The sequence below is a fragment of the Aptenodytes forsteri genome, unplaced genomic scaffold (genome assembly GCF_000699145.1).
Source record: "Aptenodytes forsteri isolate BGI_AS27 unplaced genomic scaffold, ASM69914v1 Scaffold229, whole genome shotgun sequence".
Lineage (NCBI taxonomy): Eukaryota > Metazoa > Chordata > Aves > Sphenisciformes > Spheniscidae > Aptenodytes > Aptenodytes forsteri.
The window spans coordinates 6,848,912-6,876,423 of record NW_008795863.1 but is presented as its reverse complement, the minus strand read 5'-3'; the positions used below and the strand labels follow the sequence as shown (position 1 = coordinate 6,876,423).

At 36.0% G+C, this 27,512-nt stretch overlaps 1 protein-coding gene across 1 annotated transcript in view; it reads left to right on the top strand.

The window, feature by feature from the left end:
* SMCHD1 (structural maintenance of chromosomes flexible hinge domain containing 1) overlaps window positions 1-27,512 on the top strand; it is an 83,887-nt gene that overhangs the window by 55,799 nt on the left and 576 nt on the right. The window contains 17 exon segments of the mRNA XM_009284122.1: window positions 1,491-1,570; window positions 3,105-3,262; window positions 6,700-6,815; window positions 7,268-7,329; window positions 10,500-10,587; window positions 10,990-11,121; window positions 12,372-12,521; window positions 15,933-16,059; window positions 16,230-16,349; window positions 17,775-17,860; window positions 18,914-19,036; window positions 19,308-19,498; window positions 20,331-20,440; window positions 21,781-21,851; window positions 23,505-23,676; window positions 25,712-25,870; window positions 26,585-26,702. Of these exon segments, the coding sequence (XP_009282397.1) occupies window positions 1,491-1,570; window positions 3,105-3,262; window positions 6,700-6,815; window positions 7,268-7,329; window positions 10,500-10,587; window positions 10,990-11,121; window positions 12,372-12,521; window positions 15,933-16,059; window positions 16,230-16,349; window positions 17,775-17,860; window positions 18,914-19,036; window positions 19,308-19,498; window positions 20,331-20,440; window positions 21,781-21,851; window positions 23,505-23,676; window positions 25,712-25,870; window positions 26,585-26,702 (2,063 nt within the window).

Genomic DNA, 27,512 nt, shown 5'->3' with positions numbered 1-27,512 from the left:
TTTCCTAACGTAGTTTCATTCTTTTAACTTACTGACATGAGTTTTGGGAAAGAAAATAATTTTGGAAGAAGATTGCCCACTTCAAGTATTCCAAAAACATTGTTTTTATGTAAGTGGACACTAGAGACTTAGTCTCCTGAAATTTGTGCTGAAGTAGCAAAGGGAAAGCAATTTAATGCCAAACACTATTCAGATAATGGCAAACAGTTGCACCATGTTGTTGCATTATATCATCAATGAAAAAATTGACTTCCCTCATTAGAGAGGAATTCATTACAGAAGAACTCTGAATGTATCCGTGGCTTCCTTTGCTGTCCTCCAAACTTCAAAGCTACTATCTGAGGTTCTTTTGATACATTGGCAAGGTATTTCTTAGGTAAGGCTAAGGTAGCATGCACACACATTTGCAGAAGAAATAGGTTCTGCTTACTTTAAGAGTGTATTAATATTCTTTAAGAGTCACACCTGTTTCTGTGAGAGGATAGGCATTCTCTATCTGCTACGCTGGAGTCCATAGTTTCAAAAAGTTGTGGTTGGTGAGGAAAGTGAAGTGATAGCGTCTCTGCCATTTACTGTATAAAGGCAAGTATGACTTAACGGTACTGCCAATCGTAAGATTTCACTTTCATTGCCAGGGAAGTTAAGTGCGGCAAAGACAGGGTGCACATAGAAAACACCCCTTGAAGAACACCAGTGAGTTAAAGGGGAGTTATTTTCTAACAATGGGATTCGGCGAGAAATCCTTTGAGTTAATAGTAGAATTTATATTGACTTCAAAGGACTTAGGATCAGACCTAATTAATGTGCTAGGTAAATAGGAGATGTATAAGGCGTTTGTGGTGTTATCCTAAAACAACCCTGACAAGAAGTTATCTGTCATTATTAGTGTTTGATTAAATGCCTTCTTGTTTGTCATTAAGTTTTGATAATTAAGGTAGTGCACTTCATCACTTGTCATAACACTTTTCTTTAGGTTGTCTAGCAGTCTTACATTTCTGGCAGTGGGACTAGAATGGGGGAAGGGGAAGAGAGACACAGATGTTTTAGTTGTTTTTACTCCAGTTGTATAATTCTTTAATTTTTGCTACCCAGGAATCTCTGTGCAGACTGGAGAAACACTGTAAAAGGGAATAAATAGTTTGTAGAAGGTTTTAGAATCTGAAAATAGATGAACGTGTGCTATGGATGACATGATAGCATCAGCAGCAATTAAAGAAATAACACTAACAAAATATTTGAACATATTCATGAACAAAAATATCCTAGTTCAGATAAAGTGATTGTCTTCAAAAACTGACAGAGAAAATTTTGAAACCTCTTAATATTGTATTCATAACAGTGTATCTTTCTCTAATTAAGAGTGCAAAAATACAAAGAAGCTATTGCTCAAATGGAAAGACAGTATGCAGGCAAATGAGATATACATTTTATTCTAAGACTTGATACTCCTTCTGTGTCATTGAAAGAATAAAAAATATTTTTTTTGACAGATTGTTCCTTCAAACCAGCAACATAAAACAGATGAAAATGGTAGGGCTAACCTGGGAGTTATTAGTATTCATGCACCTAGGTAAGTAGTGAAAACTATATGGAAAAAATTTTGAATTCTGAAATGTCGCTTGCTAGATGTATTTAAGCTGCGCATTTCACAGAGTACTTGCCAAGAATTAATCTAGAGCTAAGGTCAAACATTTATTATTTATATGCCGGTGGAAGGCCAGATAGTGAGCTTTAAGAAATGAAGTGCTTAACTAAATTAAATTCAATAGCTGCTTCTTTTGGTTTTCTGAGAAGCTGCTGCTCTAATTTTCTGAATCCTGTTTTTTCTGGTTATGGTAAAACACAGCTTATAATTCTCAACCCATACCTAGTGCAGATGGTGTCATAAACCAGTTAAAATGTTTGAAATGTACAGGCTTTGGGTGACCAGATCCATACACTGCTTTCAAAGTAGGAACACATTTTAGGAGTAGTGAAACCCCAATTCCTCTGGGTGCTAGCCATTGTTTTAAAGTATTAGGTAAAGTGTCCAAAAGAATTTTAAATACATATATATTTATTTATTCTTATTTGCAGTAGAACTAATGAAGCCTCATTTCCTGCAGATGTGTGTCCTGTGGCACCTGCTTCTTCATGTCAGTCACCCTGGCTCCCCTTACACTCACATGTCCCATCTGACTTTTCAAATTCATTACTTCTATATCCTCCTCATGTTCACAGTTCTGCTACCCACTCCCTGTATCCCTGAGCTTTTCTTGCAAGACTTAGGTTGGCATTAGGTAGCTTAGAAGCTAGCAATAAGTGCTTGTTCTTAAACTTCTGAAGTGTTTCATGGCAGTTAATATTTTTGCATTCATATCTGCAGGATTTGACCCATAACATTATTTTGCATTTGGAAGAAAATCTATTTTAAATGCTATTGATGGTGCTCAGTGTATCTATAATGCCTGCATCTTGATAGAAGGATGATGAGTATTAGTTATCAATATTTTACTGTAGGTTAGAAACAGGTGTGCTCAGTGGTAACATCCTACGTTTTATAGCATAATCAAAACTGGCTGGGGAGCACAGCCTCTATGCATTTGAATATCATATTCCCATTTTTGTTTAAAAACTTAGATTTCAAGTTTTTAATACTGTAAAAAAAATTAGTTATTCTATAGCAATGAAGTCATTCTATACTTTCAATGCACTTTGCTAGGTGTGAGTCGTACGCAGATTCACTCTCTGGAAACTGTCAAAGCAGAATGCTCCTTAGACAGCATTTTACTTAGCTGTGCTTGCTTTCCACCTTACTGTCTTCTGCAACTTAAAGCTGTAGTTGCTCGTGTCTTACAGGCAGGCAATGAAACATGATCAAGCTAATGAACATTAAAGCAAAATTAAATTTAATAAGCTAATATCTTAAGAATATCTTAAACTTATGATTTTACTTGTCTAACTTTGCATTAACGCTTCCATTTTTTTCTTCCCTTTACTACCGACAACTTTTAGATTTTTTTCATCATGCTTTCATGTACATGATTCAGACTTGAAGTCTGTTGAAAATTGTCTTTTCAGAAGAGATATTTTATAACAGTTTTTGTGATTTCTGTATATTTCAGGGGAGAGCACACTTTACAGCTTAAAGCCTCATACAACAAGACCACATTAGATTGTCCTAAAATCATATTAAATGTCCTGCCTGATCCTGAGAAACCTGTCCGCTTGAATGTTAAATATGACAAAAATACTTCTTTTCCAGCAGGAGGTACCTTCCCTGGTAAGTATAAGGATTCTTTGGTGGAAACCAATCATTCAAGGGCTTTGTAAACCTATGAAAAACTATTTTGATGATTCTTCTGGTGTATTTTCTTACTCTTTTTTTGGTCTGTTTTGTCTCAGTTCTTTGTAACAGCCGTATCTGAGATGCCTCTGTAACACCTGGAGAGGAAAGATATGTACATCATCTTTGGAAAGCATTTCAAAAGACCTCTAATTTATTTGTTCCAAATTACTGGCTTTAGCTGTCTATAAATGGTAAAACTACAGAATCTCTTCTCTATCCTTAGTGAAACACCATATTTCAGTTTTTGATCTTCCCAAAAGATGATCTGAGCTAGTTCATGCATGTTTTCCCTCATCTCATTTTCTGTGGAATAGTAACAGAGGAGGTAGCTATGAAATTATACGCCAACTGTGAGCCGAGAGGAACCAAAAAGTGATCAGAAGCATGCCAGGGACAGTACAAAATATTCTTCTCCTTTGCTGCATTCTCTCAGAAAAGGATGATCTTTGCTCTCTAAGGCTGCTGAGTCATAAAAGAAAAAAAACCTGTCTCATGTTTTTATATCCCAGTAGCATTCACAATAAGGAAAACAGATAAAGGAGAGCAAGTTATGACCATGAGGAAACATCTTTTGCTAAAAGCAAAACAGAATTTGAAACCTCTGCTTTTTCCTATAAGGAAACTTTGGCATGAATAAGGGACCTGTACTAACTAATTCCATTAATTCAGGAAATAAAAGTCGTCTTTACGATAACCATGGGAGATACGGTTCTTGAATTTGGCAGTGAAGTATACAAATTTACTAGCCCTTCTTCCAGAAAATTCTCCTCTTTAATTTGCAATAACACAATTTGCACTATGAAACCATGGTACAAAGATACTCTTCAGAAAGCTGAAGTCCTGTCTAAGTAAGTTAAACAGAAAGCAAGTCCATTCTGTCACTTTAAATATAATACCATATTAAGGAAGGCAAAAAAAGATTTCAGTAACAATTTATTGAAATTAAAAAACAAAAAACATTTGAGACTTGGGGAAGCCTTCTTTATTTTGTCAGTGGTATATCTGAAAGGAGAGTAAGGTAGTTTCCAAACCAATTTTTTCTTCCCATTTGATCCCATCCTTGGTTTTCTTTAAAAAAAAAATAAAAAAAATAAAAAATCACATTTGAATCTTCAGTAGATGACTTTTAGACCTATTTGATGAAGTAAATACTAACAGATTTCCTATACTGAATGGTATTCACTTAATTATAAATTAATTTAGGCATGAAATTGCTAAGTTACTAACTCTGATATGCTAATGCTATTTAATTTGGCCTCTATTTGAAAGGTGGCAAATCTGATGCAGTTTTCAAAAAGTTTCAGGAGAGGTCAGGGAAACCTTTGATCAGAAGATGTGTTTTCCATACTGGGCAGTTGTTAGAAGGAATATGAAGAATATAATTAAGTCGGTACATAGATAAATGTAGAAATGGGAACAGGTTGGGAACTACATGACTTTTGTACAGGGAAGTGGTGCTTTGCAAATGTGTTTGAAGGAGTTGACAACTGTGTGAATGTGAGTGACCCTGCTGATATAGAGTACTTGGCTTCTTAGAGAGCTTCTGGCAAGTTCCTTAAGCAAAGGCTCTCAAAGTAAGCTGTTACAGGACACTGTCCTTCCTATACTTGTCTTTCCTTTGCCTTTAGGTGGTCTTAAAACCAAAAAACATTTCTATCTAAGGAGCGTTTTCAGTTCCGTTGCTGTTTCACAGTGTGATTTCAGCACAAGCATCTGAATTTTCCCCACCTGTTCTCTGTGCTCCTTTGTAAATACTTCTAGATTCCCAGATGATAAACATCTCTTAAAGGTGACAAAAAAAATCAGAAAATCTGCTTCATACAAATCCATTTGTTGTATCCCAAGGCTGTATGAAATACCTGCAACATCTATTCAAAATTTAAGATAAAAAGGATTTATTTGTAGTTCTAGGAGTTGAGAAGCAGAATACCTCCCACAAATATGAGGTCTGTGGTGTGGGGGCTTGTTTCTTGACCAATGAAGGTTCACATTCAAAGATAATAATTATACTGTCATAATTTGAAGAGCCAGCATTTTTATGGAAAGAGGTTTTTGTTCTTTAAAATATTTCATACAGTGTTAAGAACTTGACTAAATTCACGAGGTATTTTAGTTTTGCCTAGAGGAAGCATACTATAGAACCTTAGAACCACACAGTGGTTTGGGTTGGAAGGGACCTTTAAAGATCATCTAGTTCCAGCCCCCCTACCAAACAGACCTTTTTCCAATGTAGTGCGTAGTATAGGTCAACCAGGTTTTGAGGGAGGAAGAGAATTAAACAGCTTCCTCAGGAGATAGCATATGACATTACATTTTTATATAAAATTAGATATTAAATTCTTTATTAACAGCCTTGTATTTAATTAACACCCTAATTATTGGATTTACTGGTGAACTCGGGTACACCTTAGGGCAGGCACTGTAATCTTGGAGGAAGTCATGCCTGAATTTTTCATACACATCAAAGCACAGTCCTTCCTTAAAGTGCAAAATTCAGTTCTACGTGAGCAGTGCAGCTTCAATTACATGCTTGAAATTCACCTGTAACCATAGTGTCAAAGTGCTTAGTTCACATTTTCAACTAGAAGAAGGGTAGCTTTATTCTAGTTTGGATTCCATTTCCTTCAGACCACTAAACTTTCTGTGGAATATATAGGAAAAGCTAAACATTTTTCAGATCGGGATATAAAATGGCAAGTATTTTGACTGCAGGACCAGTCAACAGTAAATGGAGGAGTGAAACGTGTCCCTATATCCTACTTCTAACAGATTTAAGTATGTGATATTAGTCTGTAAGAAGTAGCCAAACTCAGCTTCAGATTCATAGCCCGAGTCCTCCTTTTTATTACAGTGTGGCTAATAGAGGGGGAAAAGGGGGGTGGGGTTGGGACAGCCTCTTTCCAACTACTGCGCCTTTCTATCCAGTAGTTCAACGGCTAAAGCACTTGTGCAAGAAGAGGGAGATCTGGATTTCCTGTCCTTAAAGGAAGGAATCAGCTACTTAAATAGCTAATGATTGTTCTTTCCTGAGAGCAAGAAGCCGCCTGGCTTGCTATTTTGATAAGAATGATAATCTGGGAAAGGCAGACTTGAAATTTGAGGGGGTTTTTTAAGCAGTCTTTGGATAAAGTAGGTGGGAGTTTTTTCTAAGGATTGTTACCTGGTCTAATTACAGGGCTAGGGAGAGAAGGTTTTTCATATCTGTTTTTAATTTTTTTGTTGTTTGGGTTCTGTTTGGAATGTGGGTTTTCTGTGGTTTTCCTCTAGGTATGAGGGAGACACAGAAATTCATGGAGTTTGATCTTCTTAATTCAAGAAGAAAATTAATCAATAAAAATGATCTTGAAAAAATGTTGTCTTTCATTCTACAGATTTTGTGGTTAGTGTTCTTTCTGAAGATGACAACAGTATTAAAAATATTAATCCAGCACGGATTTCTATGAAAATGTGGGAAGCACAGAGCAGCGGAACTAGGCCAGCAATTGATGTAAGTCACCCAAATGCATTTTCAAAATGGATATCAAAATGCCAGCATAGGACAAACATATTTGCAGTAGAAACTTTCCTTCATTTAACTTGGATCAATATCCTGTTCTAGATTTTAAATAACAAGTATTATAAATCAATCATATTTGTTTATCAATATCTGTCGGGTTACAAGTTGTCAGACTGTTCAAATGTCAAGACTATAGTAAGGACAAAAATGCTACTCTGCAGAACCTAACTAATAGCAGGGAGACTATTAAAAGTTGCCACCCTGAATTTTGCCAAGAAAAGACTCCAAGAATTAAGAATATGAAGCTAGCTTCTAAATTATAGGTGATCTCGTTGAATTTCTGTATGCTATCAGTACTGCAAATCATTAAGACTTGATAGCATATTACAAGTAAGGTACTTTAACTTTCAGTATATTGCATTAAATTTTTTGCATCTTTTCAGGTTACAACATTTAGCTGTAGTAAAGTGAAGGATGATAAGGAAGATGGCTTCTTTTACTTCAGGTATAGCAGCATTTACTTCAGGTATAGCAGCATTGATTTTATAATTATGTATTTTGTACAGTAAGTTGCATTAGTAGTTTGAAATAGAAACAAGAGTTTCAGGTTTTGATAATAACAATCTGTGATAGAATTAGTATGATACAGTGCTATGAAATAGTAAAAGATATTAGCAAGATGCAATGAACATGAGGATTGAATTCTTCCCTGGATAGATTTGACATTTGTTTAATCTGAGAGTAGAAGAAAGGAGTCTAAGATAATATATTAGAATACATGATGAGAAAAGCTAGCAATAAAGGGACTACATCATCTGCTTGTCACTTGTCTAGTAACATTCCTTAATTCTTTCCAATGTTACATTCAACTGCTGTAGAATTGCAGGCTGGACAAAGTGGACTTAACTGTGATTTAATACCTTCTGTATCTGTGTGTTAATTCTGAACCATGACCTTGGCCCTGTCAGTTTAGTGGTCTTTCCTTGGGTTACTTATTCAGAGATGGTGTCTTAGATGACAGGCAGCAGAACTAGAGTCCATCATAAGCTGGTGCCTGACTGCCACATTCTTTCTACATCTATTCCTGGCAGGCACGCTATGGGGTCAGTTAAATAGTTGTGGTACTGGCTGTTGATTCTAGCTCTTGCCTGCTAGGGGCAGACTTTCCTTCTGCTTTTAGAAAGCAGACTTTAGGATCACCTTAATGCAGCAGATACCACTGTTGCACAGCTGATCCTGGTTCCTGCATCAGAGGAACAGAGGGTGCTGCAGCTCAGCTATGTCAGGATTCCAGGAGCATCTGAGTGGCAGCACTTTAACAGGTGATAGGAAGTTTCCTAACTTGCCTCTCAGCTTTGGCTCTCCTCCCTTTCAGGGCACATAATAGAGTTCAGGAAGCCAGGCATCCAATTTGTAATCCTTGCGAATCTATGTGCCTTCAAGACCTTGATGTAGCATTAAGTCTTCAACATGTTTTTTCCTGGGGAGCAAATTAGCTGTTGCTCAAATCCAGGGTTCTGACCCAGCTTGATATGCAATGCAAATGTACCCCATCTGTAATTCCCTATGTCATATCCAGCCAAGAAACTATCCCATCTGGGAAGGCAGTTGATGAGACCTTTGTTTATTCAGTCTTTTAACTTCTCAGATGGTGTACAGCAATGTAATGTATTTGTATATGAAGGCTTTTTCATTTAAGAGATTACAACTAATTCAAAAAGCTATTTAAGCCTGGCTTTTTGTATCATGACTGAGATCTGTCTTTACCTTGAAGGCACTCAAGGTTCCAAAGCCTGCTAAGGCTGAGTTTGGCAACTATAGCACAAGGAGACTCCCAAATAAGGGTGCAGTTTTGCTTTTAACAGAGCAGAGCTTTCTGTGTGGCTAGTCCAAGGTTATGGAATTAACTTCTCCGGAAACCAAGGATCACTGCAGACTTGCACCAAGTATGAGGTGCATTTCTGTGACCTTGGTCATTCTGAGAAATTCCTGATTATAGGTGTAGTTAAAACATAAGAACTCCCTAAAACATTATCAAAACAAGGCACTCTGCATCATGTATTTGTACCTCCAGAAAAGGAAAACTAGAATGAATGTGCCAATGTGCAGTCATGTTAATAAATGTTCTCCTGTGAAAAGTACTGCCGTGGCCAGTGTGATATAAACTAACCTATATAGAGTTGAATACGGAATTATGAAAATCTTAACATTAGTACCTGTAGTTTACTAGTTGTCCACAGATGTCCAGAATTAAAACTCCCAACCTTATTGAAAAATTTGAAAGAACAGACAGTAGGTGGAGACTACCCATTAGCAGCCCTTGTAGGAAAGTACGTATTACTCATTGCTGCCAGTGTCTGTGGCATCACTGTCTACCACCTGGTTTCTCTCAAGTTTTCCTGTCCTTGGCACAGTCACAGATGGTTTTCATCTATTTAACGCCAATCAGTAACATGGATGCTATTGCGCAGTCTTACAACTTTCATAACAATTGTGCAATTTCTTCTTTTTCTAAAGCATATGTCTGGTTAGATGGTGTTCAGCCATGAGATCCTAGCAGATTATTTACAACTCAGTCTTTTAATGCATCCTGACAAGGCAGATGCTACTTTACATCTTAACCTAGATAAAATGCAGAAAAGAAGGTAGAATTTTTCCTACTGTATATGAAATACAAAAAGGAAAAATCATGGCCCATTCTAGAAATAGGTAAAGCTTGGGGATTTTTTTTACAAGTTAAGCATTCCAGGAAATCTTGCATCTTACTCCTTCCTAAACAAAATAAGAGGAAAGAAATTGCTTAACGTTATTGACAAGACAGATAAAATGCTGTATGTTGAAAACAAAAATCTCATTAACCAATTCAAGAGTGCCACAAGCCATCCTCTCAGAGAAGTGTCTGAATCTTGGTTAGAGACTGTTTGCATCTCCTCAAAAGTTTCTAAGCATTCGTAAGTCACTGCTATCCGTTGTTAAACACTGCAGCAGTCTTCTGGATGCTGTGTGGCCTTCTTTGCTAGGTGAAGTTCTGTTTATAGCAGCAGAAGTGGACACGTCTGTCTTCCCTTCATATTTTGATGTTAGGGGTTCTTTGCCCATAGTCTGCACTCTGGAACGCTGTAAGGTAGAGTTACAACGCTTTTCTCTCTCACTATACTCAACCTTGGCCACTGGTCCAAGTTACCCAACTTTGTACACTTTCTGAGTAAGAGAAGGAATTAGCTACTCAGATTTTATGTAAATTCAAACCAAATGATTAAACTTGGAGAGCATTTGTTGTTGTTGCAGATCTAAACATCTCTATGCTCTGTTTCAGTAGCTTTATGAAAATTCAATGAATGGAAAGTGGAATGAGGTAGACTTACAGATTTCTGAATAATAGGGCCACGACAAACTTCCTGTCAGCTAGTAGAGACAAACTCTTGGAGGAGACTTTCCTTATCCAAGGAATAAGCTTCCAAAAGCCTTATTCTAGTTCTTGAGAAACTTTCATGGCGTTCCTGCTGAAGGAGGAGTATTACGGAGGAGTACTAAAATACGTCATGCCTGAACAGGACTCTCTAACTAGTTTGGAGTACTACTCAGAATTTGAATTGCTTGCTTGCTTGCATACTTAAATACTTGTCACTTCAATATTGACTTGCTTTTGCTTGGTTTTGTTTTTGGTTTATTTAGGGATAAAGTGGTTCCAGAGAGAGTGGGCATATACTGTATCCAGTTTACCTTTGCAATGGATATGACAAATATGCTCAGCAGTGAACAGGTTTGAATCTATAATTAATTATATGTAACCAAGAACATGTATTACAGAATCATCTGGGAGAAGTACTATGATACTTTGTAGATTTGGAATGTAAATACTTTCATGTGCAAGCTTTGCAAAAAACTGTATTTTTAGTTTTGATAGTTACTGATTTCAAACTGTTGATTATCAAAATATGTTTTCATTAGTTTTTATAACTAAGCAGAAATTTTGTGGAATAACAGAGCTGCATAATTTGCAACCTAGTAGAACTGTTTTATGGTCATGCTAATTTATTTCAAGGTTGTCAGTAAATTTCACGTGCATTTGTTTCAGTATTTTTTGAGCAACCCATGGGTGCAGGTGAATTACATCAGTCTATTTTATTTTAGTTTATTTTATTCTTCCTTCTTTTTTTGCTAGATTATAGCTGACGTTGTACCTAATGAACCTGTACGCTTGTTACCTGATTCTTTACCAGCTACTCCAGCAGTTTCCAATGTTCGAACTCTTACTAGCCGTACACTGGTCAAGGATTTATACCTCCATGTAATGGTAACTATACTTTAATACAAAATCATAATTAGGGAAATATATGACTGCTAAAAATATGTTGAATTTTCCTGTAAGGCACTGCTGCTATCTCTTTGCAGATTAACTTCACAAAAAAAGATGTAAATCGGTGATTTCCAGTATATGACAGGTGCATCTTGTTTTATTTACATACAGATGACCAAAACTAAAACATGTAGTCCTTGCTGTCAGGCATCTCAATTGAAACCTGTTTCTTGTTGGCACAGCAAAAAAATGTTTCAAGAATAGATTCTAGTGGGAAAACACTTACATATACAGCAGATGTTTCTCTTCATGATTTTTCTTCCAGGAGACAGTTTCTCTTAGAAATCTTGTATTACAAAAAGTATGGTTTCCTGAACTTTGAACGTTCACAGCGATACAGGGAGATCACTTACCAGTTACTGCCATGGGCAAAACAGACTTGACTTGTGGAAAATTAATTTAATTTATCGCCAATTAAAATAGATTTGAGTACTGAGAAACAAAGACAAAAAAAGTAAAGCAACACCTTCAGCCCCACCCTTTCCCAGGCTCAGCTTTGCTCCAGACTTCTCTACCCTTCCCCAGGCAGCGCAGGGGGATGGGGAATGGAGGTCCCAGTCAGTCCTTAACAGCTCCTCTCTGCTGCTCCTTCCTCCTCACAGTTTCCCTGCTCTAGTGTGGGTCCCTCCATGGGCTGCAGTCCTTCATGAACTACTCCAGCATGAGCCCTCTCCACAGGCTGCAGTCCTTCAGGAAATATCCCCCTGCTGCGGCGTGGGGTCCTCCACGCGCTGCCATGTGGATATCTGTTCCACCATGGTCTTTCATGGGCTGCGGGGAAATGCCTGCCCCACCGTGGTCTCCCCATGGGCTGCAAGGGACTCTCTGCTCTGGCGCCTGGAGCACCTCCCCCACCCTCCTTCTCTCACCTTGGTGTTCCCTCTGCTGTTTCTCTTTTTTTTTTTCCCTCCCTTCTCCTCTGCCTGTACATTTTTGCCCTTTCTTAAATATATTTTCCCAGAGGAACCACCAGTTTGGCTGAGGGGCTCGGCTGTGCCCTGGGGTGGGTTTGTTGGAGCTGGCTGGCATCGGCTGTGTCTAGCATGGGGCAGCCCTGGCCTCTCCTCACAGAGGCTGCCCTGCAGCCCCCCCACTGCCAGCACCTTGCCATGTAAACACAATGCAGTATATAAATGGATTACTTAGTTCATGTTCCAAACTAACTTTTTTGTCTTTTTTACTTACAGGATGAATACAACAACCACACTGGAATTGATCTAGTTGGCAGAATAATAGCAAAAATTAAGAGCCCCAATGAAGATGATATAGAGATCCCACAGTTTCAGGGGAAAGTCAGTACAATTGAGTTTCCATTTGACAGAGGATCAGCTGAAATTGTAAGTGTGACCGAAACACACAGTTAGCTCCATCAGCAATGGATCTAATGAGGCCTATTTTCCTACAGTTTCAAAGTTGATCTTATACCTCATTGTGGTTTGTGGAGGGTTAGCATATATTGTAACCTTCCCTTACTGATAAGTAGATAAATTGTTTCTTCTCAGTTTTGAAACTGGTTATCCTTGCCAAGAGGGAAGTTTACAAGTACATTCAAAAACTCAGTTAGGGACTGGGACATACAGGGGGATCCAGGATAAGTCTTTTCCTCATTTGAATTTCACATGTAAATAACACTTCACCGATTTGTAGTTAAATGATAATTATTAGCAGTATTTTACATTTTTATTTATCATACTATCTGGCTGTAATATCTTAAGATCATTTAGTCTGACCTCTTCATATATATGTAATTAAATTTTACCAGGTTCTCTTTACATTTTGTCAAGCTAACTGGGCTCATATATACTTTGCAGAAAGGCATTCTATCCTCATTTGAAGAATTAAAGATAAAACTACCACTTCTTTTTACACTTTATTTCAGTCATTAGTGCCCTTGACTGTTAAAAATGCTTGCCTTATTTCAGTTTGAATCTCTGGCTGTAGCATCATGTATACCTCTGAAAGTACTGCATATTGTAGTCACATCATCGCAGTCACTTTTTCTTCAACAAATACAGACTGAATTTTTAAAACCTATGAATTCTATTTGTAACCATTGTTACAAAGTATAATGTAAAAGACAAGTTACAACATGCACATGCACAAAACCAGAAACTGTTAAAAACACACCAAAAAAGCCCAGCTGAGTATAGAGCCGCACATTTGTTCTGAGTGGAATGATCACACTATCTCTCTAAAAGCCTGCAGTCAATAGGACTATTCATGTGGTGAAATAGGTATATATAGCTTTTTTTTTTTAAAGTTGCTGAAGCATCGTATAAGAATTGCAGAGCAAAAGTATACGCCTACTTCATTTGGTTCCTCTGGTTGTCACATGTTTTGCTAGCCTGAAATCTATGGAAATCTTCAAACAGTTAGAAGGTGTACTGAAGGAGGATCCAACTTTTTAAAGACATTTTCTCAGCCGCCTCTTCTAATTCGTTCATTGGAAGCAGCTTCCCAGCAGATGAGCATCAGTGTGTGCCAGGTGGAGGCACCACTGCCTTAGCAACAAATACAAAATCTCCCAGGTACATCTTGGAAATCACCACAATAAAACCCCAGTAGAATCACCAAAATCTACAGATCCTACATACAAACTTCTTCATAATATATTTTATTCAGTACATCAGCTGCTTTTATGGAACTACATAGATGAAACTTAATGACACAGCATAAATAATTCTATCAGTAACAGTCAAGGACAGAAACATCCAGTTAACATGGGCAAACACTTTTCACTGAATAATCTGTCAAACTCTGGTCTACTCTGATCCATAAGGAAGAGTGACAAAATCTGTATGAAAAGCTAGAAAAATAAAATGCATGGACTGAATAGAAGTATCAGATAAAATTAATATACTAATTGATCTATGGTGCACTCTGAGTTTCTCGTCTTCTCCAACCATGTTTCAGGAGTAATAAATTAAGTGGTTTGTGAACACGTTTTTCTCGGGCAGGTGGGGTGGGAAAAAGTACAAAAGTATAGGTAAGGGGTCAGCTATAACCACTGGTCTAATAGAGTAGCACTTTTCTCCACAAACCTGGCATTTACACCTGTGGTAGAAATTTCAACAGAAGTTTAAAACTTCATACTGTTAAGGGGAATAATAACCCCATAGAGTGGACTCTGACAGTTCAGATAAAATTACTGGATAATTTCTCAGACTCCTCACCGACGCAGAAATAACAATTTTTTTTTATCTCCGTGTACTAGTAACCTGCTGTTGAGCCATTGTGACCTAAATACTCCAGTCTTGCTTCAGTGACTAAGCTAACAACCTATGTAATGGGGGAGGGGGAGGGGGCATGTTTGGGGTTTTGGTTTTTTTTTTTCGTTTGGCTTGTTTGGGAATTTTTTTTTGTGAGCAGATGCTTTTTCTTTCTACTTATATATTCCTGATTTGTTCAGTGGGTGGGGTTTGCGTTCTTCTGCTTTCTCATTACGGTGATCTGATGAGATCCTACTGCTTTTGACAGTCAATTGCATTCCCTAGTCTTCTATCGGGAGTAATTCCATTTCAGTGAATCCCATCTCTCTTCCCCTCGTCAGGCAGTTTTCAGTTGTCTAGCTTATACTGAGTTCTCTGACTTTAGACAACTCACAGAACTCGTGGAAAGGATTTGTTGGTTGTGATGCAATGTACTTTTCATATGACTAGTAATGGGGAAGGGACACGCTAGTGTTTTTTCAAATATCTTGAAATTGTTCCATCTTGTTTATAAATATAATTATGTGCAATTAGCATCAATGTAATGGAGCTGATAATCTGACATGTTTACCCTTACACTGAGGTTCAGGAATACTAAACTTGTTTAATGAAGGAAAATGTTTAGATTTTTATTAGTGTCAATTTTCTAAGGAAAAGATATTTCCACTGCAGACTTCTGATTAAATACGTAGCTGCAATATTTTTGAAAGCCGTGAAGACTATCTTTGAAGGTTATATATCTATCTCTTCTTTTAGGCTGCAACCACCTCTCTCTTGATTTGGCCAGTTGAGTAGCAATTTCTACATGTTAAAGGTGGAAACAGTATGAGTTTTATTATAAGCATTATTCATTTTATGCATGATACCTTTCCCAAAGTAACAGCACATGTAGATCTTACCTATACTAATTTTATTTCTGTTTACCTTTCTTTATGGTTTTGTAATACTTCCTGTGTTCGTAAAGAAAGGCGAAGGATTTAGGTTGTCTTTTCAATAAGGAATTGATAAGAAATGGGATGTTCATGTTAGTGTTTGGATATATATTGTTCATTCATTTGGGACCTGCTGTCTGCTTCCATGGTAACAGCAGTAACTTTAACTCAGCACTGGGAATAGTTTGTTTTTCTTTCTCTGTGTTTATGCATTGGTTCTTTCTTTTTAATGTTCCGTTTGCATTTGTTCACATGCTGAATGAAGTACATCCAAGGAAATCTTGCTTATGGGACAGTGCAGATAATTTTTTTTCTGAGCATATGTCTCTTAAATATATAGCCAAAAATAATAAGACTCTTTAAACAGGTAAAATGACAATCTTAATTCTTAAATAATAAAATAGTTACTGCTAAATCTTTGTATTTTGCTTTTTTTTATTAGGTATAAAAGGCATTTCCAAGCCAATGCTTAAAACTATAGTAATATTGTATAGACATCATGTGTTAGGTAACTTTCTAAGATTTAGTATTTGAAGAATGTTTATTTTATTTTGTGTATTACTTCAGGCGTGAACATAAACTTATGTATATATGTTTGTTCTATTAGAATCTAGTGCTGGCTGAAAACAGTCCTGGAAGAGATAGCACTGAATATATTCTTGTATTTGAGCCAGATCTGCCAGCTTTGAAAAAACCTTTGGAACCGTACCGTCTGTCATTTATGTTTTACAATGGTATGTTTCAATTACTCTAAAATGCTTGCTTTTCCTTAGAACCAACTATTTTTAGGTCCATAATACTTCTTCAGAACTGTGTCATAGCTTAATAGATTTTTGCTGATGTTTAAACCAACTAAGTATGTTACTGTATTTTCTTCTAAAAATATATATATTTATTTCTGTAGATTTCAAGAAGCAGCAACAGATGGCAGCACTTACAAGGGAGAGAGACCAATTATCTCACGCCATAGGTGTTTACAGAAATTGGTTTGATACTACTAATCAGCTTGTAACTGAAATGAAATGTAAGTTCAATCAAATACATAAATAAATTCCCTGGGAATTAAACTTTTTTTCCTTCAATAATTTTGAGAATATAGAGAGGGGAAGAAAATTGAAATCATGAGATACAGTAATTAGAGAGGAGCGGAAGGGAATATATCTTTGCATAGGCAGGGAAGTATCTAGTTATTTGGATGGACCTACCTATAAAGGGTCTTGATTTGAGGTAGAATGTCTTGTGTCAGAACTGTCAAAAGGAGGAATAAAACATTGAAGTTGGTGGTCCGATTCTTTTTTTTTCCATGACTGCCTTGCACTCCCATCTTTGCAATGGATATGTGAATCCTCATCCACCTGGAAATTCAACAGTTGCCTAAAATCTACTTTAGGGAATGAACTATAGATAATCCTCTTTCAAAAAGTTAGTCTTACATTTTCAAAATGTTACTTTTTCCCCCTACATTTGACCCTACGTACATTATTCAAAAGTATTGTGTAGCTAGCTATTCCTTGTTTGTTCTTCAGCAAATGTAATCCTTTATAAAGTCTGTTAAACAGCAGAGCAGTGTGAGGGCAGTTGTTTATGGGAATGGGAGAGAGATGAAGGAAACGTTTTCTGTGCGTTATTTTTTTGTTTGAATCATCCTGTCGATCAGAAGGTTTGTTTTAATAGATGCATTTTGCATTTTTATTTTAAGTAATCAATACATGTAAATAAAGCATGCTGGAATTAGAAGATGCTACTGTTTCTTGTAATTTTAGAACAGGGCTATGTTTCTGTTACTTGCTTACTGCATGTTTCCATTATGGATGCAAATTCCTGAATTCCAGTGTGAAAGGCAAAAAGTTTTGCTTCATATTTGCAGACTTTTGCACATCTCTAGAGAGTAAGTTAGAGCACAACATTACACTTTATGCTTAAATAACATTTCCAAATATAAACCTGTTTGAATAGAGAGAGTGGGAAGCAACTCACCTGTTTACTCATTTGTTTTCAAAATTGCTTCAGTTCAGATATGAGAGTTGAGGAAATAGTGTCCAGGAAGTGGTATCCCATATAGGAGACCAAAGAGGGTAGTGCCAGCTACCACTCTTCCCTTCCCTCTTGCCATTTTGCCTGTGGGAGAACCATTTGGAAAGATAAAATTGCCTGTGGGAGAACCATTTGGAAAGATAAAATTGAGGATGAAAACAAAAAAGAGCTTACATTTTCAGACTGATGCAAGGACTAGCCCCATTGCTTTCTGAAGCTGAAGGAGATGGCAGCTGCTGAAATTGCTTAGAAGCTGGACAAATTACAAGATCTTTGTGGACAAATCCTGATGTTCTGTGCTGAAATTGAGAAGTAGATACCATCAGCTGTGGGTGGCGTGATTCTGAAAAGTTGTAAGAAATGTTCTGTTGCTTTTTAACATTTCCTTACTCGCTGTTGATTTTATTGGTTTCAGGTCAGGTTAAAGAAGCTGAAACAAGAGAAACTCACCTGAAGAGTGAACTGAAAAAACACCAAATTGAATTACCACAGGCAAATACAGTACGGCTTATTTCTTACTAAACTCCATAACATCTTAAAAATAAATGTAATCTTAATATGAAATTGATATCATTATATAACATTATTGAATCACACTGGTATATACACAAGCACCTGTTACCAAAACCCTGAAAATTTAAACCATGAGGAAAATTTGTGGATCAAAGCCAAACTTAAAATTTTTTGATTGTTCTGCTAGTGTGACTATCTTTTAAAAAAACTGCTAGAGAAATAAGAAAAACTTCTCTTTCATACCGTGATCTTGTTTTTGCCTTTCTGCTAAGGTTACCAGTTGTGTTACTGGTACTGCTAGTTTTAATAATGGGTTTTTGCAGGCTGATCAGTATACACTGGATGTATTCTGGCGTAAGTAGACCAAAGGAAAACACTTCTTTTCAGAGAGTTAGTGAATTTCATATGTTACTGCCAAAGTTGACGTAGAAGTAAGTTTGAAAGATTCAGGGCAATGTACCCCATTGCTAATTTCCCATAAAGATCCGATTATATTTTAAAGAAACTTGTTAAAGAAAATTTTGAAACTACTACTAACATTTGGGGGGGGGGAAATGTAAATTAACAGTTATCTTTAGATCAAATAAAAACAAGTGTTAAAGTCATTAATCATAAATCAGTAAAATTAAATTATACACATTCTGCAGTCATGATACCCAAGTTCCCCCTGCTGGCTAAATTTTTCAGGCCTGGACATGGTCCCCTTCTAAAAGGGTTTCTTCTTGTACATTTGTGGTTGCCTTTTCCTACTGATTTAAACTTTCTTCAGTTTTGACTTTAATCAAGCTCTGGTAGCTTGAAAGCTCCCTGAAAGTCTTTAAAAAAAAAGTAGTAATAAAAAAGTTCATAATCACAATTGCAGTGCCCCTCCTTTTGCTCTCCTCTGAGATTATATGCAGTATTCCCCTATGTATTAAGAGTCTGTTTCAGATTATTGAATGTTTTTTGTTAGGAACTTGATTGACAACAGGTAAAGTAACTACTTCTGCAGCTTGGCTTAGAAGCTTCAAGTTCTTGCTAACTTTAAATTTTAATTCTCAGCTTCAGTATGTGGATTCTCTTATAAAACAAAAGATATTGGATCAAGAAGGAATAATGAAACAGCCAAGGCGAACTTGTACGCTCCCAAACTATCCAAAAGGCAACCAGGATATTTTAGGCAAGGTGAGTTTTCTCTCAGAGAGCCTTCAAATGGGTTTTGTTGGTTCCAGGAAGTGGTAGTGATGAAAAATTAGCCAACCGAATATGCAGGTAATTTTTGAGGAGAATTAAAAAGAAGATACCGTTCTCAACCCATCAGATGACCAGCTCTTCTAACAGAGCCATCAACAGGGGAATTAAATGTCTGATTGGTGTTGCAGGATGATTGTGATTAGTATGAAAAGGGGCGGTGGTCTTGGCTTCTATTTTGACTGCTCTAACTTCTGTGGTACAGATTGCACATTTAGCACAAATTGAGGATAACGAAGCAGCAAAAGTTATCTCTTGGCATTTGGCAAGTGACATGGACTGTGTAGTCACACTGACTACTGAAGCGGCTCGTTCTATTTTTGATGAAACTCAAGGTCGACAACAAGTGTTACCCCTTGATTCTATTTACAAGAAGACACTCCCTGATTGGAACAGGTAGAGAAAAAATAATGAAACTTCTGCATTTGCATTACATACTTCAACTTTTTTTTGGTCTAATTTCTTTTCTAAACTTGACTCCTATTAAATATTTGAACTAAAAAATTTCTGGCTTCATAATGGTAGCAACAGTAATGTCATTTGAAATGTTAGCTGAAATCCTAGCTTTATATCTTTAACTGTGTGTTGTTCTTTATTTAATAGGGTGTTTCTCTTAAAAAGAGAAGACAATCTGCCTTTTTTTTTTTCTTCTTCATTTCTACATGTTTTCTAGAGCAGGAACTTTTTTTAATAATTCTACTGCTTCAAATCAAATTCTAACTTTTTAAAAAATCCAATTCCAGAGTACATTCCGTAAAATCATCTATAGTAATAGAAATTCATTCTGCTGTTTTGGTTTCCTGGAAGATAAAGGAAAATACAATAATTCTGTATCTGAAAATAATTTGCTTATGAAGATGACTGCTAATATCATAAAGAATGCATTTTAGAAAAGATCTGATGTGCAGATGTATTTATAAGATCCAAAATCTCAGTTTTTATAGAATAGTGTATTAAAATTTGTGCGCAAAATTAGTCATATGAATTTGTTGGATATACGTCTCATTACAAATTAGTGTTTCACCAAAGCATCTTTAATATAACTGGCATTCCAGATAATGTTGGGATCATTTAGCACTTTAATGTGGAAGTGTTAAGATGCATTCCATTGAGTTTGAGATTTCTGACTAGATTGTCAGAAGCAATAATGAAATAAGGACAAATTGCTTTTTTCTCTTCTTTTCTTCTCCCTCACTCTTCTCCCTCACTCTCCCCTTTCTTTAACTAGGCCTTTACCTCACTTAAGAAATGGAAAAATCTTCTTCAGACCTATTGGAAATCCTGTATTTGCCAGAGATCTGTTAACATTTCCAGATAATGTAGAGCATTGTCAAACAGGTAAATGATATTAAAGAAATTGTTCATAACTTCTTTCTTTTTAATAAATGAAATACAGAAACATCACAAATCATAATCCATTCAGTAATCTTCATTGAGACATTTGCAAATACCAGTGTACATTCCTTATGAGGTCTGCTGGAAAAAAGAGGATGACATTAGCGTTAAGTACTTGCAAACAACAGTTGTGAAAATTTCAGCAGTGACCACTGTGTTCTGCTTGTTGTCTTATTTTATTTTCTCTACTACATATACTAGAGGGTTTTTCTGTTTTAACTTACTACAGCATTATCTTATTCCCAAGCTCATGTAAGCAGAAACTGACAATCATGATGCTAGTTTTATATTTTCATGTTGCAGAAGTTACTGCTTTTGTTAGGCTGTTTTTCCAGTCCTATTCCTCTCAAAAATGCGTAATGCATAGATTTATGTACACTCAGACCAAACTGTACATGACTATGTATGTTATACTTAAATAGTTAGAGTAAGAATAAGCTTTCAGTTTTTATGTAGACTCCAGTTTAGGCAACCATCATCCTCTCGCTCTTTCTAACAACATAGCAGTACCTATCTTTTCCTACCCTCCTTTTCTTAAATAAAGTAGACCTACTCCTTTATATTGAGAGTTGGAATCTGTAATTAGTTCAATAAGTTTTTCCTTTTACTTCACAACTTCCCAGTATTGAAATATTCCTCCCTACAGTTAATAAAAAAATAATTTTTAGTCCAGTTTATTTTCAGAAAGTTAGATATTGTCAGCGACTTCAACTATAAATTCTTCTTTGTGTCCTTCATTAGCAGATAGGCTATTACTTTTCCGGGGCAAGGCTGCATCAGGTTAGACTTTGTATAGAACAGTCTTTTATTAGCAGAAGAAAGGTCTTAAAATCAGTTGGATCATCAGCCTGGGAATGTTGGTTTGGTTTTCTTTTTTCCTTTGATAACCCATTGAATATTAAGAAACCAAGAACACCGTTCAAGGAGGACGTAAAAAAATTATCATTTATGTAATTTCCTAAAACTTGGGATTTTATCATGTGTGTCTTCACAAATGTAAATAAGATATCAAGAGAGTACTTTGGTGGAAAATACAGTCAATTATGCCATAAGGCAATTAAACGTCCTAAACTTTTTTCTTTATTAATTCTTTGATGGAAACAGAAGATTGCATATTTATCTCAATCTCAGAATAAAATTTCATTGAAAAAAGATCATGCACGTGCTATTTCCCTTGCACTTATCTGAAAAGCTGTAATAATGAAGCCTCAGAACTGATTTTTCAAAACTCAAGTTATTTTGTTGTGGAGAAATTTCATGGTTTAAAAAATTGCATTTTTCAGTGTTTGGGATGCTCTTGGGTGACACTATCATTATAGATAACTTGGATGCTGCCAACCATTACAGAAAAGAGGTATGTTTCAATTATTCTTGATACTTTTTAAAACAAATATATTGTATCGCTACATATTTAATACATTACAAACTTAGAATAATTGCTAAGTTTAATGCTGCATTAGCTGTAAGCGTGCTTTCTGTCTGTAAGTCTTGATTCACTTAAGTGAATGAAATCTTTATTATTGGCACTGACAAAATTACCTCCATTCAACAAATTCAATTATGTGAATGTTGCCATGAAGCATGGGACCATGTTTTTAAAGATAAACATTTTTAGTTTTGCAGTTAGTGTTAAATGCAAATTCTCCAGTACTTTCCTAGTCCCTGTATGTATAATAAAACACAGGAGTCGGAGGCACATGATGACATTTCGGATCCACTAAATCTTGATGTGAAACTTACTAGACCTTTTTCTGACCCATTTTATTTCGGTTTAATGGGACACATTTTAGCAGGCAAGGGTCTCTGAGGAAGTCCTGACACTGAGCACTTTCTGTTTCAGCTTATGAGTTTGCTAGAATCGAAGTAATGATTCAGCATAAGAATGTAGAACCATACTGCTTAAACATTAAGCTCTTGGAGCTGGATATTCTTTTTTTTTTTTCCCCCTCTCCAGAAGTATAAGAAATTGTACTGCAGGGCTGTTCATAAGAGAACTACAAGTTAACAACCTCTGGTGCCATCAGAAATTGGTTACCTGTTTCGTTCTTTCACAGTCAGTGCAACACAGGTTTCCTGCTCTGTGCTCTGGGCCTGACCAGCTCTTTTACTCTGTGATTCCGTTCCCTTTTTATTGGCTACCGCTAGCTGGTAACCTGGGAACAAGGACTGTCTCGAATGTTTTCAGAGAGTGTCTCGGAAATATGGATATAGTCATAGTGAAAACCAGATGATTGACATTCATATTTTAATTTTCATCATGTGTAATAACCATCTCAGTGTCTGTCAAGTGAACAAATAGCTACCATTTTTCAGCTGTGAAGACTGTGTGTGCTTCTTTCATCAAAAAGTATATATTTTTTGCTGCAAAATCAAATAGAAGAGACAGAAGAGTCAGATCTCGGTTGTTAATCAGTGTCAGGAGACTTGACCGTCTGTGTCTGTTCAGGGAAAGGAGTTTGTATATGTAGTCATTTCCCAAAATGAGGTCTGGGTCATTTCACTTGGTTAGTCTGTCACACCATTTGTTTCAGTCACCCACCACAGGTAAATTTCATCAACTATATGGAAGTTTTATTGAATATGTTATAAGAAATAAATCCCTTGGCATTTAGATGCTTTAAATCTTGTGCATTTAAAAAAAAAAAAAAGCTCACATTTTTTATCAACACTAATGTTTATTGCCATTACTTCATAGTATTGATAATTATCTTTTTCCCAGTATAGATCTAAATTCTGCCTCCAGAGTTCTGATAAATCTGAAGAGACAAAAAACCTCCGAAAAATCTAGTCTTCATAATTATCAACAGTACTGTTTAATTTTAATATATGCATTGTATTACTTGAGAGCAAAAGTCATGAAATGTAATTTCATAAAATATGTTCTCATTAGAGAACAAACTGCATCGTAGTTGAAAGATAGAAAGCTTCACAACAGCATTGTTGAAAACTTAGATTTTTTTTTTTTCATGGAGTTACTAATTCAGTATCACTTTTTATACCTCTGTAGGTTGTGAAAATTACACACTGCCCTACTTTGCTGACTAGGGAAGGAGACAGGATTCGCAGCAATGGAAAATTTGGAGGCCTTCAGAATAAAGCTCCTCCAATGGACAAACTCAGAGGAATGGTATTTGGAGCACCCATGCCAAAACTTTACTCTACTTTCTCTGGACAGATAGGTGGGTTGATGAAGTCATGAAAACACAGAACTTCCAAAATTATATTGCTTGCCTATGTTTGTTACTCTCTTACGTAATATAAAAAGGAAAACCTCAATTTAGCATAAAGTTATTTTAAGAAATATGACCTGTACAATGTCCTATTTATGAATTTCCCTTTTCTTAAAAGCTTATAGCTATTAAATTTCCTGGAAAAAAAAATAATAATCATGAGATATTCCCCCGTTTTCTTAGTTTTATTAAAGAAAGAGTATAAGCAGGTAGTGATCATTCAAACAGCAGGCATGAGAAGCTTGAGCTGATTGAATTCCAGCATCCTTGAAGAACAGAAGTTTCAGGTCTTTCTCCTCTGGAAACACCATACATCAATTTAGAATTTCTTACTGTGCAAGTAACTCTATGAAGCAGTGGTAGAAAAATTCCTGTTCTCATCAGAGTCATGCGCAACATCATCTACATTATTTCCCTAACAAGAAGATACCTTATATTTCTTGTGGCATCACTTAACATTTCATTACGTGCTTGGATTCTTCCTTTCAGAATAAAGGTTATAAATGAAGTTAAAAGATGGCAGCTTCTGACATGTAACAGCTGACCTGACTGATTTGTAAAACATTGAAAAGTCTTACTCACAAATAAGGTTGTTCTTAAATACTTAATTTTCAAAAGAAAGGACATGAAGTTTTTCCATGACAGTATTCCTAGAAATGTGCAATGGAGTGGGGTGGGAAGAGAACGGGAGAGAGAGAACACGTGTACCTGTTGAAGTAGCCTTATATATGAGCAAGGTACTTAACATTGACCAGTTGAGGGAGAAAAAAAGACTAAAAAGATCTTTCATAGGCATTTCAGTAAAAATATATTACAGGCAGGAAAAACATAGTAAGCATTTCAGCTACAGACAGAAATATGCTGGGTTTAGCACACTTTATATTTGTCTATCAACACATTTTCAATTGTCGAACTCAATTATTACCCAAGGTGAATTAAATTGGAATTTTCTATAGTTTAGTACAGGAACAATCATGGCAGAAGAAAAGGGCATATGTTTTAATTTCACTTGGATAGTTACTAGATATTTAAAGGAAAATAATAGTGAAATTCCATATAAAGAACAGCGCCTCGTTACACAAGACTTGTTTTGAACTGAATTTCAGCCTTAACATTAGTTGTGACTTGCTCTTCTTCTATGTTTGTAGCATAAAAGGAAAGTAGTTACTTAAACTGTGATTACACCGACAAGGTACTTCTAAAATAAACCATACTAAGAATTTACAGTGCCTTTTGTCAGTCTGCAGGAACTATCTATATGAACGCTTTCACCCTGTGGCAAATGTAAGGTAATCTAGTGTTCAGTTAAGCTTTGTGCAAGCTACTTCATATTCACCACAAAGTAAAATGAATGAGCCTGGGCTAAACATGCTTGAACCCTTTCTTTATTGCTTGACATATTTATTCAATGCCTGGACAGAGAAAAATTCTCTATCTCATATGTTAAAAGAGGAACAAAGTTTGTCAGCAAAATATGCCCTTGTTTAGCTGAGTCTACTGCTGTCTCCTTGTTTAAATTTCCATAGGTGGGACAAAGTGAAACTCAGTAAATGTTCTCTTGTTCCACAAGGTGGACTAGAATTCAACTCAGTAATACAAGCTTCAGCTTTGTAGCACTGAAAGTGAAACATACTACAAGCACACTTAATGGCATCAAAGGTAGAAAATTCAGTTTGGAGCACACAAGGGACAAGATGTGTAAAGAAATACCTCTTTGCCACGTCATTTTCGGAGTTCACTGGTACTTCACTGTGATCTAAGATACGGGCTCAAAAAGAAAAGAGAAATCAGTCTGTCTTTGCAGTCATTTTAAGAACAGCCACTGGTCCACTATAAGTTTGGGTCGTTTTTTTAAGTAGTGCTTTTTGAAAGCTATGTTTTCTTGTGAATCTTACACATTGTCTGGATTGTATTTGGTAGCCTTCTAACTCAAAATGACCACTTATTTACTGTTTTATGTTTTATTATTTCATTCTTCAATTAGATCTTCTTCAGCAATACCGTGCAGCAGTGGTGAAACTTGATAATGTGAATAAGGACCTTGATTTCCATTTGCAGTCACTTACCACTCCAGAAATGCAAAAGAAAAAACAGGAACTTGCCAAACAAGAGGAAAGTCTCAAGATAATAGAACAAAAATTGGGTAGGTTATTGTATTATATTTTTGGTGTCCTAAAGGAGGAGAACTGTTAAGTGCATCCAGATGTATTCTACTCTTACAAACTAACAAGTTCAAGCTACGAAGGAAGATTGTTAAAATTAATTAAGAGCTTAGAGATGTCTCATTTTAGGGAAAGAATAGAAAACCTGTATGTAGTATGATGCTGTGGATATTGCCTAGACCAGCACTGCCCTGTAATGTGTTCAGACAAGAAAAATGTGGTCAGTTAGTGTCTTGTGAGCATGATACTATGATCTCACTAATATGAGGTTATATAACTGCTAGTCTGGCTGGCCCAGTGGTAGAGAACATTGACATTCCTTTTGAAATGACCGTGTGGTAAAGAGCTGAATTGCTTTTGCTAAGGAAACACAATCAAAACATTGTACTACAAAAAGAAACACCCCTAATTCTGCAAGGATAGTATTTCCTAGTTAGAAATGCTTTTTATGCCAATATAAAATAATTTATGATATTTCAAAATATTTAAAAAACCAACATTTACTCTGTGACAACTGTAAATAAAGCAAATGTTTTTACCTGTCATCTTTGAACTGTTTCAGACATAAGGTAACTATAAAATTTATGGCACGTCTAAAGCCTTACTTCAGAGGTTTAACACTACTGTTACAGGACCCATTTATAATCAGTGGGATTAATATTTTAAGTTTGTTCTTACTTGCAACTTTTTCATAGGTATGACTCCATCAGATAAAGTCACTGAATCATTGCTTCAGCCTGAAATGTTAGATATGTCTGACACCCCCATCCCCCCCAAAAGAATGCGAAGAGAAACGGTAAAAAAATTGTATAGGTAAGTCTATTCTCAATCTAGTCGTTACTTTCCCATATCTTGAGGTCAAAGCGAAAACGAGTTTGGTTTTTTTTGCATGGGAGATTTTTTTTTTAATTCATATTTGTATACAATAACCAACAATGAGTAAAGTTTGTGTAAGGCTGATTTTCAAGGTAATTTTTATTTCCTTTAAAGTTTCTGCTGTTATTTAAGCTTGATCTAAAGATTTGCTTGCTAATTCTAATTCTGTTTCTCTTTATGAACTGATTGATTGGCATCTTTGTGCATTCACGTTCCCCATATTTTCTGGTATATTCAACTGTGTTGCCCCCCAGAAATATTTGAGATGGCTTGGTCTGTAAACTCTTTTAAGGTTTGATGTCAAATACTGGGCAGATGAACAGAGAAAGAATCATTCTTACAGAACAGAGAAAGAATCATTGTTACATAATTTTTTCTAAGTAACTGTCAGGTGAGCTGGTGGTAGAGTATTTAACACAGTTATCTCTTTACCTGTGTACCTACTTCTACATTGCCTCTGTGGCTAATGAACATTTGTACACATCAAAAAAAAAAATCAGGGAAATCTCTAAGTCTGTATCTTTAAAATGACATGGAACTGACTTTCCGTTTCTCATGTCTCTCCTCATGACTGCATCATTGTCTTTGCTGAACCATGGTTGTATTTTTGAGATTATTTAAATCTTATTCACTTGTGTTCTGTAAATCTCAGAATGAGTTTTCACTATATTACTATGTCTCTATTATTTATATTTGCTATTATTTTAATTTTTTTGTGTGCATTTAGAGAACTTAGTGGTTATGTAT